Source organism: Phyllostomus discolor, chromosome 5, assembly GCF_004126475.2.
Source record: "Phyllostomus discolor isolate MPI-MPIP mPhyDis1 chromosome 5, mPhyDis1.pri.v3, whole genome shotgun sequence".
Lineage (NCBI taxonomy): Eukaryota > Metazoa > Chordata > Mammalia > Chiroptera > Phyllostomidae > Phyllostomus > Phyllostomus discolor.
Window position 1 is genome coordinate 149,151,373 of NC_040907.2, and position 16,132 is coordinate 149,167,504.

At 38.7% G+C, this 16,132-nt stretch overlaps 1 protein-coding gene across 4 annotated transcripts in view; it reads left to right on the forward strand.

Annotated features, from left to right (window-relative positions):
- ENTPD1 (ectonucleoside triphosphate diphosphohydrolase 1) overlaps positions 1-16,132 on the forward strand; it is a 103,108-nt gene that overhangs the window by 38,716 nt on the left and 48,260 nt on the right. For 2 of the 4 annotated variants that reach the window (XM_028513331.2, XM_036027069.1), the window contains exon 2: positions 13,652-13,779. The exons of 1 other annotated variant lie outside the window; for it this stretch is intronic. In XM_028513331.2, coding sequence (XP_028369132.1) covers positions 13,652-13,779 — 128 coding nt within the window. Of the gene's footprint in view, positions 1-13,551; positions 13,572-13,651; positions 13,780-16,132 lie in introns of those variants that run through there. One more of the 4 variants, XM_036027070.1, reaches the window with a different exon arrangement.

Sequence of the window (16,132 nt, forward strand, 5' to 3'; positions counted from 1 at the left end):
CAACCTTTAGGTTTGTGGGATGACACCCAACCCACTGAGCTGCATTTGCCAGGGTAGAATCATCTCTTATCTACTTTGACCTTCCAAGTTTGCTTCCTTGTCCTGCTGCATCCTTCCTACCTTGGTGAGGCTGAGCAAATTCGAAAAAGCAGACTGCCTGGCTGTGAGCAAGAAGTGCACAGATTGTGCTGTACTTGTGGTACCTGTGGTCTCTGCATTGCATCTGTGGGGAAAGACAATCTATTTTCCCTTATAGAATAAAAAGAATGAGAATCTTGTGAAACCAAACATGCAAAAGATAGACATACAAGATGGGCATACATACCCACTTATTGTTTAACAATGATCAGCTAATTTTTTTTTCCAAGCTATCATGGCAAGATAACTTGGTGAACGTCAAGTAATAGTGGGAGCTGTTAGTTTGATTACTGGTATTTTAGGAGGCTCATCTTTCACCACTATGAAGGAAGAACTTTCAGGAAAATGGCATACGTGAGTCATGGGCCCAAGCACCTTCTCATCCCAGACTTTACTGGAGACACACTACACTGACCAATTCTTTTAGTTGTTGCCTTTTCACTCCATGCAGATAACCTGAAATCACCATACTCACACATCCTTTCTTCATTTAGGGTACAAAACTGAGAAGGACACCACTTTCTTAACTGTACTCTGGATTTGAGGAAATACTCAGGTCAAAAGATTGAACATACTTTTTAAAGAGTGGCAGTTTTGGTAGGAGCTGCTGTCATCTGTCATGTATTGGTCTTTACCAGTTTTGCTTGAGGAGGACACTTCTTTCTCCAAGGTCCAGGGACCTTTCTCTAACCCTTCCTGCCTTCTGCCTTACTAAATGAATACAGAAAATATGCTTTAGAAAATCTGGGGCTCTTAGATTGCCCCTCCCAAATATCAGTTGTGTCTGTCACACCTTTGAAAAAACTAGATACTAATCAATTTAAGATTGAGTTTTCACATAAGTATCTGAAATGCCATTACTCAGTGTTGATGGCTGAAGAGAGGCAGCTGCTTAGATACCAGATGATCTGTGACAGAATTACCATGGACATTTAGAAACTTGATCATATCTTAACCAGAGAGCATTCCTTCTTGTACTAATATGTAACAGAAGAGGTGCCTAGGAGATAGTGCCAAATTTCCCTCAAGACAAAGCTTTATATATACCCCAAGTCCTACCAAGTGAGACCTGACAATTCTGCCTCAAATTATACAAAAGAGATGATATTGATCTGGAAAAAATGAATCAAAGGAGACCAAGAGATGGCTGCTGGACTAACCAGGTTAGTGAGTGGCTAGTAGGGTAGGTAAGTGGGCAGATAGCAACAAAGTCAACATTAAACCACCAGTGCACAACCTCCCGTTTCCCCAATGCCCATCACCCAGGCTCCTACCATCTTTGCCATTTACTCCAAACTGGAAACATTCTTCAACTCAAAGCCCATGAGTTATCAGGAAATTCTATTAAGAATTTTAAATTGTTTAGAGAATCAAGGAAGGAAGGAATAAAGGAAAGAAGATAGATAAGGGAGGGCCAGAGGAAAGAGAAGAGAGAAGGGAGGGGAAAAAAGGAGGGAGGGAGTAAGGAAGATCATGTGGTAAAATATTTTAAGAATTGTTCAGTGCAGAAGGGAATTAACATGCAGGCAGGAACTGCTATCCTTGGGGGACCTACTTGCAGGGTGGGCCCATGGCTAGTGTCTCGGATTTTGGATTTCAGGAATGTTCTCACCATTCTGAGAACTGATGGGGTTGGCTTGCTGTGCCTGGACTATTTGTGCAGGGCACCTGGTTTGTGCTGGGCATCTGCTTTCCTTTGGGGAATTTGTAATATTGGTGAATGCTAGACGGAAGGTGCCCATTGTACTGGCCTTCAATGAAAGCCTTGGGAACAGGGTCTCTGGTATGCTTCCCTGATAGATATTTCACAGTTGGGGGAATTATGTCCTGTGGACTCTACTGAGGGAAGACCCTTGGGACAATTGCATCTGGTTTTCCCCAGACTTTGTCCCATACTTTCTCTTTGCTGATTTTGCTTCATATCCTTTCACTATAATGAATCTTAGCTACAAGTATGAGTATATGCTGAGTCCTCTTAGTGAATCTATAACCTTCCAGAGTTGACTGTGCCTTTACCCAGTAAGAACATACTACACACATTATTCCATAGCTTACTTTTAACATATAAAATATTTGAAGACAGTTTGCATCAACATTCATGGATCTCAATCTTTTTCATGCCTGCATAGTATTATTTATAGCTGTACTAGAATTCATATAGCCAGATCTCAATTAATGGACCTTTAGTCATTTTTAGTCTTACGTTTACAAATAATGCTACATTGAACATCCTTATATGTGCAACTTTTTATACATTCATAAAAGTCATCAGCATATTAAATTTCTAGAAGTAGAATTCTTGGGTCAAAAGATATATGTAGTTTTTGATAATATTGCAAAATTTCCCCCCACCTAAGAGGTAATATGAATTTTTGCTCCCACCAACATATAAGAAGTGCCTGTTTTCCTACATCCTTGTTGATATATACAATTTCTCTATTGAATTTTTAGTTAAATTTACTCATTTCAGGTGTATAGTTCTATGAATTTTAATAAGTATATATAGTCTTCTAACTAAAAGTATTCTATTCCAAGAGTATTCTATCATCTCAAAAAGTTCCCTTGTGGCCCTTTGTAGTTGGTTTTCTGTCTCTGCACTTTTGCCCACTGATTTAATTTTTTGTCCTTAGTTTTGCCCCTTCCAGAATAGCATATAAATGAAATCATATAGTATATAGCCTTTTGAGTCTGCCTTCTGTCATTTAGCATAATGCTTTTGAGGTTCACCCATCTCATTGCATTTATCAGTAGTTTATGCTCTTGCCATTGCTGAGTAGAATTCCATCATATGGTTTTATTACAATTTTGGTACATTCACCAGTTGATGAGCATTTGGATTATTTTGAGTTTTTTTGATAATGAATAATGCCATTAGAAATATAGGTACAGTTTTTGTGGAGACAGGTTTTTGTCTTAATTTTTCTTGGGTAAATACTTACGAGTGGGATTGCTTGGTCATAGGGTAAGTATATGTTTACTTTGAAAAGTGTCTGTGCCATTTTACATTCTTAACAGCAATGTAAAAAAGTTCCAGTTGCCCTGCATACTTGTCAACATTTGGTAGTGTCGACATTTTTATTTTGGCTATTCCAATAAATATGAAATATTATTATATATTTATCAAACTTTTAAAATTTGCTATTCTGATAAGTGATAAAAGTATCTTATTTTTTTCATTTACATTTCTTTTTTTTCTGTTTTTTTTCTTTTTCTTTTTTTTTATTTCAATCATTGTTCAAGTACAGTTTTCTCCCCCCTACTCCCGTTCCAGCCCCTCCACCCACATTTCTTTAATTAAGTTTAATTAGAATACATTTAATATATTTTTGAATTGTCTATTCATATGCTTTGTCCATTTTTCTATTAGGTGGGTTGATCATTTTCTTAATGCGTTTTCTTTTAAGATTTTATTTATTTATTTTAGAGAGATGGGGAAGGGAGGGAGAAAGAGGGGGAGTAAAACATCAATGTGTGGTTGCCTCTAGCATACTCCATACTGGGGGTATGGCCTGCAACCCAGGCATGTGCCCTAACTGGGAATCAAACCAGCGATGCTTTGGTTCACAGACCTGCGCTCAATCTGCTAAGCTACACCAGCCAGGGCCTCTTAATGCATTTTAATGACTGTATATATTAAGGAAACCAGGTATTTCATGGTTGTAAACATTTTCCCCAGTTTGTCATTTTTTATTTTGTTTATGCCATATTTTGCTGCAGGAATATTTTTATGTTGCTTCTGACTTTTGTACCTTATGGATACAAAAACGGGCAGGTAGAAATGAGAGGACTTATGAATGTAAGATATGGAACACAGTGAACTGTAAGGCTAGGTGACCTGGGTGGGTCAGTTCACTCCCTCCACACCATGACCCCCACACCAGTGATATATGGTCAGTACAGACTTTCTCAGTCTTTCTCATTGGCTACAAATAACCAAGGCTTGTTGAGAAATGCAGCTGCTTTGAGAAATTGTAGAGTCCCCAGGGCATAATTCTTCAATTTCAGATGTGGAAGAGGATTCATTTAGTGGAAGCAATGTGCTTAACTGCAGAGACCATCAATACATGAGATTGTTACGCTTGTTGGCTGGGACACAGGGAATTCCTGTCTGCAGTCTTAGTGATATCACTTTGACGGAAACAACCCTCCTCCTTGCCAACCCTATATTTGAATATGGGATTCCACAATGCCCACAAAGACCTATTGTGCTCCATGCAATCTATGTCCAAAAGAATTAGGAGAGTCTGAAGGGTGTGGGTGAGGAGGTAGATGGTATGGTGGGAGGAAGTGAGGAGGAAAGCGAGGAAAGGGGACTCTTTTGCTTCCTTATTTCCCACATATAGAGCCCACGTTGGCATTTGATTTTTGCAGTCATTAACATTTTTAGAGTCAGTCACACCAAGTGCAAAGTCAGTTACTTGCTGCTAATCTGAGAGGATTGCAACCCACAAGAAGAAGAACTATGGGGGTGGGGAGCATGGGGTTGGCAGAATCTGATTGGCAGGAAGAGCTTGTTTTCCCACCCCCAAACCCCCTCTCCTGTTTCCACTTCCTGTGTGTCACTAACTGGGCTGTTCCCACACAAAGCTGAGCCTCTGAGGCATTCACCCAGGATCACCCAGGCTAGTTTAAGGTAAATGCACTCCTTTTCTTACCAAAGAGCTGTGAACCAAGAATAACCAGCTAATTAACATTTGAAAGAGTAGAAATAAAAGATCATAAGTAATGCAAGTAACTTCCTCTGAAGTCTGTGGTTCAAAAAATCAGTGAGATAGGACATGGATTATTTATTCAATTACCTGTCTTTCTAGTTCTCTTTTCATTTCCTTAAACATACATCTTTCTTCTGCTCTTATTCTCTGTCTTTCCTGTGTCCATCTTGTTTTTCCCTCCATCTCCTTTGACTTTTGCCCTTTAACTAACTGGTCATCACTGAGGCCTTGAAGTTCATTTTTAGCATTTGTATAGTTATTGACATTGCACTGGCTTCCTTGATTTAAAAACAGGCAGGTAAAAACCCCAACCAAATTAAACTGCTTTATCTTCAAACTTGACTCTGGATTTATTAATTGAGAAAAAATGGGGTTGGGGAATATATGAAATAGACTAAGATCTTCCCATTGCCATTTGGGTGAATTCTTTTGCATTGGGTCAACTGAAAAGGAATGAACCTGAGTAATTTCTACATGTCTCTAATGCAGGGCCATGGATGAAGCAGTGGAATGGAGAGACTAGGATCAAATCCTTGCACTACCATTTGCAAGAGTTATGACTTTGAGCAAGTCCTCAAACTCCCTGAGAATCATAATTTCCGTCTCGGCCATCTAGCTGTCAGCTTCTGAATCTCAGGGACCAATCACTCTTATATTTTTAAAGGTACAACATTGTCTGGTATCATTACTGACAACAGTCCCGACAGCCTCTCCAGCCAAATCATCAAAGCCAGTCACTTTTCTTTTCTGGGTGATGAGATTGACGCCCATATAGCATTAGTACCATGTACCAGGCACTGCAGTAAGCCACAGTTATATGGTATAGGGTAACACGGTGGTGAAACGCTTAGCCTCTGGACCCAGGATGCCTGTGTTTAATTCTGGATCCCAACATTTACATCTGTGTAATTTTGGGCAACTTAACCTCTCTGTGACTCTATTTCCTAACCTGTAAAGCAATAATAATGATTTATTTAGAAGTAGGGTCTCTGCAAATGTAATTAAGGATCTTAAAATGAGATAATTCTGGATTTAAGGTGGGCCCTAAATCCAATGACTGCTGTCCTGATAAGTCAAAGGAGAGGGAAAAAGGCCTTGTGAAAATGGAGGCAGAGACTGAAGTGAGATAGCCACAAGCTAAGGAGCTCCAGAAGCCAGCAGAAGGTAGAAGAGGCAAGAAAGGAATCTTCTCCAGAGCCTTTGGCCCTGTTAACACCTGGACTTCTGGCCTCCCAATTGTGAGAGAATAAATTTCTGTTAAGTCACCACCATGTTGGTGGTAATTTGTTGTGGCAGTCCTAGGAAACTGATATAGATAGTAGTACATTACCGCATAGGGTTGTAGTGAGGGTTATATTAGTTGCTACATTTAAAGTGCTGAGAGCAGGATTTGGAATACAGTGAAGGCTCGAAGCATAGGCTGTTATGTATTGTAAGCTCATTGAATGTGACTTAGCAACCCTATGATATAGCTACAATTAGGACTCCTGTTTTGCACATGAGACCTAGATTTAGCAAAGGTAAGCTTGTCTGGACTCTGCTTTCACTTGAGCCATCCCTCAGAAGTCTGTGGAGTCTGACTTTCTGTTGATGGATACTGATGACTGTTGACTTGGTAACTCCTCATGATAATGCTCACTCAGTCAGCGTTCTTTGGTCATGAGCTGCTAAGATCACAAGATATAGAGAAGACCTTCATGTGATGGTGTTCATTCCTTCTTGCTGTGTCTTCCCAGCCTTGGTCTCAGCACAAGCTCCACTCTAACAGAGCCAGGCCTTCTTCAAACTTGGCTGTGTGGTTGTCTCATGACCTGACCTCATTGAGATACATTTAGTACCTCCTCACAAGAGGCAGGGATGTGCTGTCTAAAAAGCCACGCCCTCCCTTCTCTAAGGACTTTAAAGTCCCCAATGCTCGTGCTGAGTGTGGATTATACAAATGACTAGAAATAAGTCATATTACTTTAGGTAAAGTAAAAACTCTCACTGGAACCTGCAAGGTCTGACAAGCAAGGCAACTAGCTACCCCCTTGACCATCTCTTACTATTCTCCCCTCATCACTTTTCTGGCCACATTGGACTCCTGGTCAGGCATTGTCCCATTTCAGGGCCTATGCACATGCAGTTCTGGTTGCCTTATATGCTCTTGCCCTAGAGGTATACATGCATTCTTCTTATACTCAATATCACCATCTCAGAGAGGCCTTTCCTAACCACCCTATCCACGCTTTTCACTTTTCCTTTCTTTCCTTCCTTAACAGTTACAATTATGTAACATACTATAAATTTTACTTATTTATCTTGTTCATTGTCTTTTCCCCCAAACCAGAATATAGCACTATGAAAATGGGGTAATTTATCTGTTTTGTTCACTGCTATAGCTCAGAGCCTAGGGCAGGTCTAGTGCATAATATAACATATCTAACAAATAAATGTTGAATAACTAATTTAAAGAGTAAATGAAGCCCTGGCTGGCGTAGCTCAGTGGATTGAGTGCGGGCTGTGAACCAAAGTGTCACAGGTTCGATTCCCAGTCAGGGTACATGCCTGGGTTGCAGGCCATGACCCCCAGCAACCACACATTGATGTTTCTCTCTCTCTTTATCTCCCTCCCTCCCCTCTCTAAAAATAAATAAATAAAATCTTTTAAAAAAAAGAGTAAATGAATCACAGCCCCTTCCCCAGCAACAGCTATAGTACTCCCAAACTGAAATGGGTCAATCCATTAAATATCTAGGGATAGCACAGGAAGAGATGACTACCAGAACAACTGAGCTCAAGCACACGGAGGGGAACACATCCTCCTATTGCCACTGATTTTGAAGGAGACGAGGAAAAGACTTGCGAAGAAAGAGGGACATTGGATTCCAAGTGAAGAAAATCTCAGAAATTTTTAAGGAAAAGTGAGAACCCAAAATTCATTTATTTATTCAACTGGGAATAAGCAATGAACAAGCCAGAAAAAAAAAGTCCCTTCACTCAGAGAACTTACATTCTACTGGTCATAATGTTAAGCATTATGATCTTTCAAACAAATACCTGTTTATTGGAATGATGAGATGGGAAGGGCTTAAATTTCCAAAGGGCTGAGAGATCTAGGTAGACCACTGTGGCTTTCATCTGGGAGTAAGAAGCTACCTTAAATTCTTGATCAGGAAGAGCTCTGGCAGTGCCAATTATGGAAGGTTTCTGCAGCCACACAAGGTATGAATTCTGATAGGGAAGGGAATTAGAAAGGGTGGGAGATATCGGAAAGGGCTGTTGTAGAAGAGGTGGAGACAGGAACGGGAGTGGATAGTATCATAGAAGATGCTAAGGCAGCTGAAATGAAGTAACTGAGAAAGACCTTAAAGCCCTAGTGTGAGAATAATTTAACTATGTCACCAAGAAGAACTCCTTGATGGAGAGGAAGGGAGATGGTAGAGATGGTGTGGAGACTTGGACTCTGGGAACTGGGGGAATAACAAGGCCAGTTTAGGACCAGTTTCCTGAGCTTTAGTGATGGTTCCATCAATGGGCTGTGTAAACATAGGAAGGTCCATAGCGCTGCACTGTTTATTCGCCAGTGCTTGTCTATGTTTGCTGTTTTGTTCTCTGTGTGACAAGCCAAGCTTAGTCTGGATGTGACCAGTCAGAAACTGGAAACAATTTGGATCCAATGAGTCACACTGGATCTGCAGAACTGGAAAAAGCAAAACTTTTGTTTTTGCTCAAGACCTACCACATCTGGCCAACACCCCAAATCTTATTATTAATGGAGTAAAATTTTAAGATATCTTTGGTATCATGAAGTTAAGATGCTGAGATTTCTCTGTACAGCAGAATTTTAACTGAGGACAAAATTAAATAATTCTGATCTTCACTCTAATATTATACTAACTTCACTGTAATAGGTTGTCATAATGACCATTTCTGCAAGAATCAAAAACCTATTTTTTTCTACCTCTGACATAGCTACTTGTCTTGAAATCAGTCTGTGTCTACTCAAAGCTTGGGTTTCCTTCAATTTTGTTTCTCTGTTAAATGAAGAGTTGAAACTTCTACCTATTCTCTTACTTTAAAGGGAAAATCCCTCTCATTAGTTACATAAAAAGAAAAAAAAATAGAAGGGAAGAGGTAGGCTAGAATTCTCTAGCATAATGAGACAATTAAAAGGAAAACAAAATTCTTTGCTATAAGATACTTTTGATAAAAATGATTCTTGAAATCATTTCCCATTGTATGATAGAAACCACATTTCTGTAATCCACAAGGCAAATGAAGGGCTTTTCAGGGGGAAGGTAGTCATTGTGAAATTTCCATAATAGAACTTGGCTGTAGCAGGCATGGCATTTGAAAGAGCACTGGGGGTCCAAGAAAAGGAGGTAGTCACCTGAGTGGTTCATTTTTCATGATAAGCCCACCTGGACCCCCATGTCTAGCATTATCTGCCATAGACCATAGAAAACAATATTTTAATTACTTCTCTCTGTGTAATCTAGTCAGTTACAAGAAAAACAAAGCTGACCATTATTTTTTGTTACTAAAACTTTTGAAAATTGTGTATGAAAAGTTCCTAAACTTTCTCTCTGATCCAAGTTTTTTATCAATTTCTTTAATAAGGAGAATTTAATGAAAGGCTTTAATATATTCTAATAATTTGGATATCATTGCAAAAGCAGGGCAAATGTGAAAATGTGAAAAACTATATTTTCAACTGTTCAGGGATAATAATGAATTAGTAAATATTCTTATTAGGAAAAGGAAGAAACACCCCAGTTGCCCACTTCAGAATGTTTGCTGTTGCTGTTCCCTCTTTCTGAATGTTCTTACTCTTTCTTGTAGCTGATGTTTAGTCATCATCTAAGTCTTGGCTCAAATGTCACCTCCTCAGAGAGGTGTTCCTGACCCTCAGTTGAATCCCTCCCTACAATTCAGCTGCAAGTTACTATATAACATTCCTTGGTTTTTAACTTCTTAGTGCTTATCATGACCTGAAGTCACTTATTTATGTACTACTTCCCTGGTTTATCTATGTCCCCAACTAGATTGTGAACTCCAAAGAATGGGAACCTTGTTGGTCTTTTTCATTGGGTGCTAAGATTAGTGCCCAGATAGATGCAGAAGGAAAATGAGATGGCAAAATTCTCATCCTTATGCAAACACAAGAATTAAAAAAGTAGACCTTTTTGAACAGTTGGAGGAGGGTAAAGCATTCAAAGTTCCAGTACAGTAGAAACACTGCTGCAGTATGCCGCCATCGGGTATTAGATTTGTAATTGTTCATCCAAAGTGTGTGCTTGCTATAAGCTGTTTGTCAGTATCACAACTTTGGGACCCTTGAGGTAGGTAGTACTTAAGGGGCTCTTTTCCGGATCCAGAGTCCTGGCATCAAACAGGACATTTCTGCCATACCAGTTGCATCAGGATGTTTTGACTTTAAGATATTAGAATCCTGACTTCAACTGGATCTAAGCATATGTTTTTTAAAACTATTTTATTGATTATGCTATTACAGTTGTCCCATTTTTCTCTCCTCTTTATTCCCCTCTGCCCTGCACCTCCCCTTCCCATCATCATTCCCCACCCCCTTAGTTCATGTCCATGGGTCATACATATAAGGTTTTTGGCTTCTCCATTTCCTATACTATTCTTAACCTTCCCCTGTCTATTTTGTACCTACCATTTATGGTTCTTATTCCCTGTACCTTTTCTCCCACCCTCTCCATCCCCCTCCCCACTGACAACCCTCCACATGGTCTCCATTTCTGTGATTCTGTTCCTGTTCTAATTGTTTGCTTAGTTTGTTTTTGTTTTTCTTTTTTTAGGTTTGGTTGTTGGTAGTTGTGACTTTGTTGTCATATTACTGTTCATATTTTTTATCTTATTTTTCTTGATAAGTTCCTTTAACATTTTATATAATAAGGGCTTGGTGATGATGAACTCCTTTAACTTGACCTTATCTGAGAAGCACTTTATCTACTCTTCCATTCTAAATGAGAGCTTTGCTGGATAGAGTAATCTTGGATGTAGGTCCTTGTCTTTCATGACTTTGAATACTTCTTTCTAGCCCTTTTTTGCCTCCAAGGTTTCTTTTGAGAAATCAGCTGATATTCTTGTGGGAACTCTTTTGTAGGTAACTGTCTCCTTTTCTCTTGCTGCTTTTAAGATTCTCTCCTTATCTTTAATTTTGGGTAATGTAATTATGATGTATCTTTGTGTGTGCTTCCTTGGGTCCAACTTCTTTGGGACTCTCTGAGCTTCCTGGACTTCCTGGAATTCTATTTCCTTTTCTGTATTAGGGAAGTTCTCCTTCGTTATTTTATTCAAAAAAGCATAAGTTTTATGGAAATGTTAGATCTGGGTTGGTTGTTTCAGGAGCTCAAAATGCCATCAAGGACTCATTCTCTTCACTTATGCTCCGCTATCATTCAATATCATCCCATACAGGTATGGCAGTGTCTGAGGAAGAAGAGAGAATGCTTCTTTTTCTTTCCTAGACTTGCCACAGCAGACTACCTCCAGAGTTTTATGGGCCATTTGGGGTACATACCCATTGTTGAACTAACCACTAGTGAGGGAGTGAGATTATGTAGATGAGTCTTATCCCTGAGTTGGGGGTTATCCCTTTCCCATGAGGTGTGTGGCTTGCTTGAAGGAGTAGCAGGGATCTGAACAAAACTGAGGTTCTTTGGGGAGTGGAAAAGGTGGGAAGTGTGGTATACTTCTTCTGTTGTTCTTTTGTTTGGAAGCAGCAGATAATGGTGTTGCTAAAACTTTCCCCCCTAAGTTTTTTTTAAAGATTTTATTTGTTTATTTTTAGAGGGGAAGGGAAGGAGATAGACAGAGAGAGAGAGAAACATCAATGTGCGGTTGCTGGGGGTTATGGCCTGCAACCCAGGCATGTACCCTGGCTGGGAATCGAACATGGGACACTTTGGTTCCCAGTCCGCGCTCAATCCACTGAGCTGCGCCAGCCAGGGCTCCCCCTAAGTTTCATACTGTTTTATCTGATGGGTAAGTAAGTACTGGTTCAAGATTCTAGAAGTTGACCTTGTGCCCTGTTGGTGGGATTGCAAATTGGTGTGGCCACCATGGAAAACAGTATGGAGGTTCTTCAAAATGTTAAAAATAGAACTATCTTACTGAGCCAGCAATTCTACTTCTGGGTACTTAAACAAAGAAATCCAAATCATTAATTCAGAAAGATATGTGGTCCCCTATGTTCATTGCAGCATTAGTTACAATAGCCAACTATGGAAGCAACTTAAGTGCCCATCAATAAATGACTAAATAAAAAAAAGATAGTACATACTACAATGGAATATTACTTGGCCATAAAAAGAATTAAATCTTATCATTTGTGGCAACATGGGTGGGCATAGAAGGTATTATGCTCAGTGAAATAAGTTAGAGACAAATACTGTATGATTGCACTTATTTGTGAAATCTAAAGAACAAACAAAATTGAAACAGAAGCATAGATATAAAGAACAAACTGATGGATGCCAGATAAAATGGGGGGGGTGGGGGCTGGGTGAAAAAGGTGAAGGGATTAAGAAGTACAAATTGCTAGTTAAAAAACAGTCACAGGGATGTAAAGTACAGCATAGGGTATATAGTCAATAATATTGTAATGACTATGTATGGTGCCATATGGGTACTTCAAATATTGGAGGGATCACTTTGTAAATTATATAGATGCCTGATGACTATGCTGCACACCTGAAACTAACATAAAATAATATTGAATGTCAATTGTAATTGAAAAAAATGGTTCTAGAGTTTGATGCAGATTGGATATCCTATAGTTACTATCATTTGTATTAAGTCCAAGCCTCTGCTCAAGGGCTTGAGGAGAAGCACCAGTCTCAGTGTACAGATGCTGCTGGTGACCAAGAGGGGACCAAGGTCACCTTTTTGACCTGTGGTGGAAATGACCAAGAAAAGGATGCTTGGGCTCCCTTTTTTAGCTGTTTTAATCCCATACCTTGTCCTTAGAGAAGTACAGTCTGTTCTGGAGAACCCATCTTATTTCCATGTGTCTTTATTTTAGCTTGCTTTCCCAAAGCCTAAAAAAAGTTTGGGGATAGTTTGGGAATCTAGAGAGGAAGAGAGTGAATTGTCAGAGTGGAGGGAATGGGGCAATGATTCTCCGTTCCCCTATACTACATGCTGTTTATTCTGATCAAAGTAACTTTTGCCTTTTATATATAATTCTCCTGCAGCTTTTCCTGTCCCACAACAAGGTGAGATTAAGAATAGAATAGATAAGATAACATGAATGATGAAACAATCAAAACCTCACAGCCTCTACATTATTATTAATTAATATATAAATGTGGTGGAAATGCAAGGGGCATGTCAAGCCACAAAATGTCATGTAGTTGTGGGACTTTGGTATTTGATGATGTATTCTGAATGCTTTCTCACATCTTAAACATTTTGTGGTAGATTTTAAAATGAGGAGTGCATCCTTGCTTTTTGTTATTTGTTATTTGTACCTTGATAGTCTTACATGACTTATTAAACAAACTGCCAACATGGAGTTCTTCTCTCTCCTCATTCCATACCTGATTACAGACCTAATTCTGCCCATTTTCCTTATGACAGCCATTAACTTAGTCTTGGCACTTGCCTCATCATGTTACAGACACAGCCCTTTGTTTTTGAATTATCACCCAATTACTTTGCAAGTGCCTCATGGATAAGGATTCTTTTATCCATCTTTGATGTCTCTAGGTATACTAGACCATATAGAATGGGGAGGAAAATCAATGTTGATTTCTTGTTGACATTTTCTGTTTTGCTTTTGGTTCTAGATTCTGGGCTGAAGGGATTTTGTTCCAGAAATATACTGATCATCCTTGGCTTCTCCTTTATCATGGCTGTCATAGCTCTGATCGCTGTGGGGCTAACCCAGAACAAAGCATTGCCAGAAAATGTTAAGGTAACTCAAATCTGTGTGTGTGTGTGTGTGTGTGTGTGTGTGTTTATGAGGAGGCATGAGCAGAGGGAAAAGGGAGGTTATGGTAAATCAGAGTACAGGAGGAGTTGAGGTTCTGGAAGCCCAGGAGCAAGTCACTATCTATTAGATTAAGGAAGTAAAATGGAAACGGATGCTCATCTGAAAGAGGGAATGCCTTGAATCAATTAACAATGGGAAGACAGCTGTCTTTACGATTGTTCAGCAAATTAATTAAATACATAACAGAAACAAAGGCTTTATTCACCACATCCATATCTGTGTTATACTGTGCTGATATTCTACTATCTGGTGCTATCTCTACTTCTTACTCTTTGTTTCACTGTGGATGTGTCACAACACTGTACTCTTTGTTCTTCTCACTCCATCATTATTACTATCACCAAAATAATTGGAAAGCTCTGAATGAAGCACTTTGGGAGTCAAAGATCGTGGGGAAGACTTGTTTCTCATCTCCAAAATATCAAGAGCACAGCAAAATCAATTTAAAAAAACACAGAGAAACAAGTATCAGCTATAGTAATTTGAAATGAATTCATGAATGGACAGATTTCTTGTGAAAGTTCCACATTTGAAGAGCCAGTTAATATTACTAAAAATAATTAGGGTCATTAACTCTGCTGTGATTTATTTCTCCTTCCTTTCAAACTCTTGAAGGTAAAATTTCAAAGACGTGTATCTCACAAGACCTTGTAATATGGTCAGTATTTTATTTAATCCATTAATTAGAAAGCATGTGGTAAATTTAAATTTATATTGTAAATATATAATTTTAACCTTTCATTGAAATTGCAGTAAATAAATCTACAACGATATATCCAGAATATACTGATATGTTATTGAGCACATATGTACATGTGGATGGTGATGTAGTCAGAAGTTAACTTGACTGTAGAGGCCCTGGGATACATGTGCAGACATATATTTTCTTGTATTTGAAGATAGTAAACTGTGAACCTGGAAATATAGATGCATATTCCAGGCTGCTGAAACTTTTACCACCCACCCAAATCACTTGCTCTGTAGCAGAAGCCTGGATGTTACACTGGCATCTGTTTGCCATACAAATTCAAGTCAACTGGGACTGTGCACAGCAGCTCCTTTGTCAGCACGGAAGGCTGACACCATCTCATTGGCAATGGCCTCTTGCCTTTTAATGTTGAGTGATGTCGGCTCTCTTGGCAAAACTTCACTCACAGTTGAAGCCTCATGACATCTCAGTTCTGTTATTTGTTTACCAGTTCCAAAAGTACATGATTGCTTTCCTGATTTGACCTTTTTACATGTTTATTATTGCATCATTGGAGGGGGGACTGCCTAGGAGGCAAAATCCATGACAGACTTGAGCTCTGTATTTCTAATTAATACTTGTCATGAATGACTGTCTTTCATTCTCAGTGGTCATCTTAAAGTCTATTGTGATTAATACTGTTGTGCTGGCCTCGAAAAATGGAACAGGGTCTTTGGCATTTTTTAAATAAAAGGTATGAGTATTGAAGAGCAGATGTTGGCATCTGAAGTGAATCTTTATAGCAATATCACTGGTTTATTTTACTCAAAGATCATTTTATATATGCAAACTAGCCACTTGTTGAGGTTATATGCTCATTTTACTAAGATCCTGGCATATATTGAGGACAAAAATATTTTAGGAAGTTGTTTTTGGTGATAGCTTTAAGGAATGTATGCTGTCTAATTTGATAGTCATTAGCCACATGCAGCTCATTCAATTGAATGTTCTTCACTTGCACTAGCCACTTTTCAAGTGCTCAATAGCCTCATGTGGCTGGTGGCTACTAAATTGGACAGTGCAGACATAGAACGTTTCCATTGCTGCACAAAGTTCTATTGCACATTGCTGCTTTAGAACTTACTCTATGACAATATCTCTGAAATCATTCAAAACTAAGTTTGATGAAGAGGTTACATGGTAAAACATGTTTAAAATCTAAAACTAGGACTTAAAGTCTAAAACCTAAAATCTAAAAGTAAATAAATGAGACTTTTTTCTTGCATGGTTTGTAAATTAATACCAAATATCATGAGCCACTAAATTATTTTGAGTAGTTTGTTGGAATAAATGTATTTCCTTCCAAAAAAACTCTGATTTAAAGATAACATATTTAGATATTTGTACCTGGTACATTTGTTTTAAAACACATCATTTCTTTATTACCATACCTCATTCATCATCTCTTTATTCATTTGTTCATAAATTTATATATCAATAATTATTATTTAAGTGTTTAAGTATCTATGTCAGGCCCCGGGCTACACAATTGGGAAGCCAGAATAGCTATAACTGAGCTTATCATCT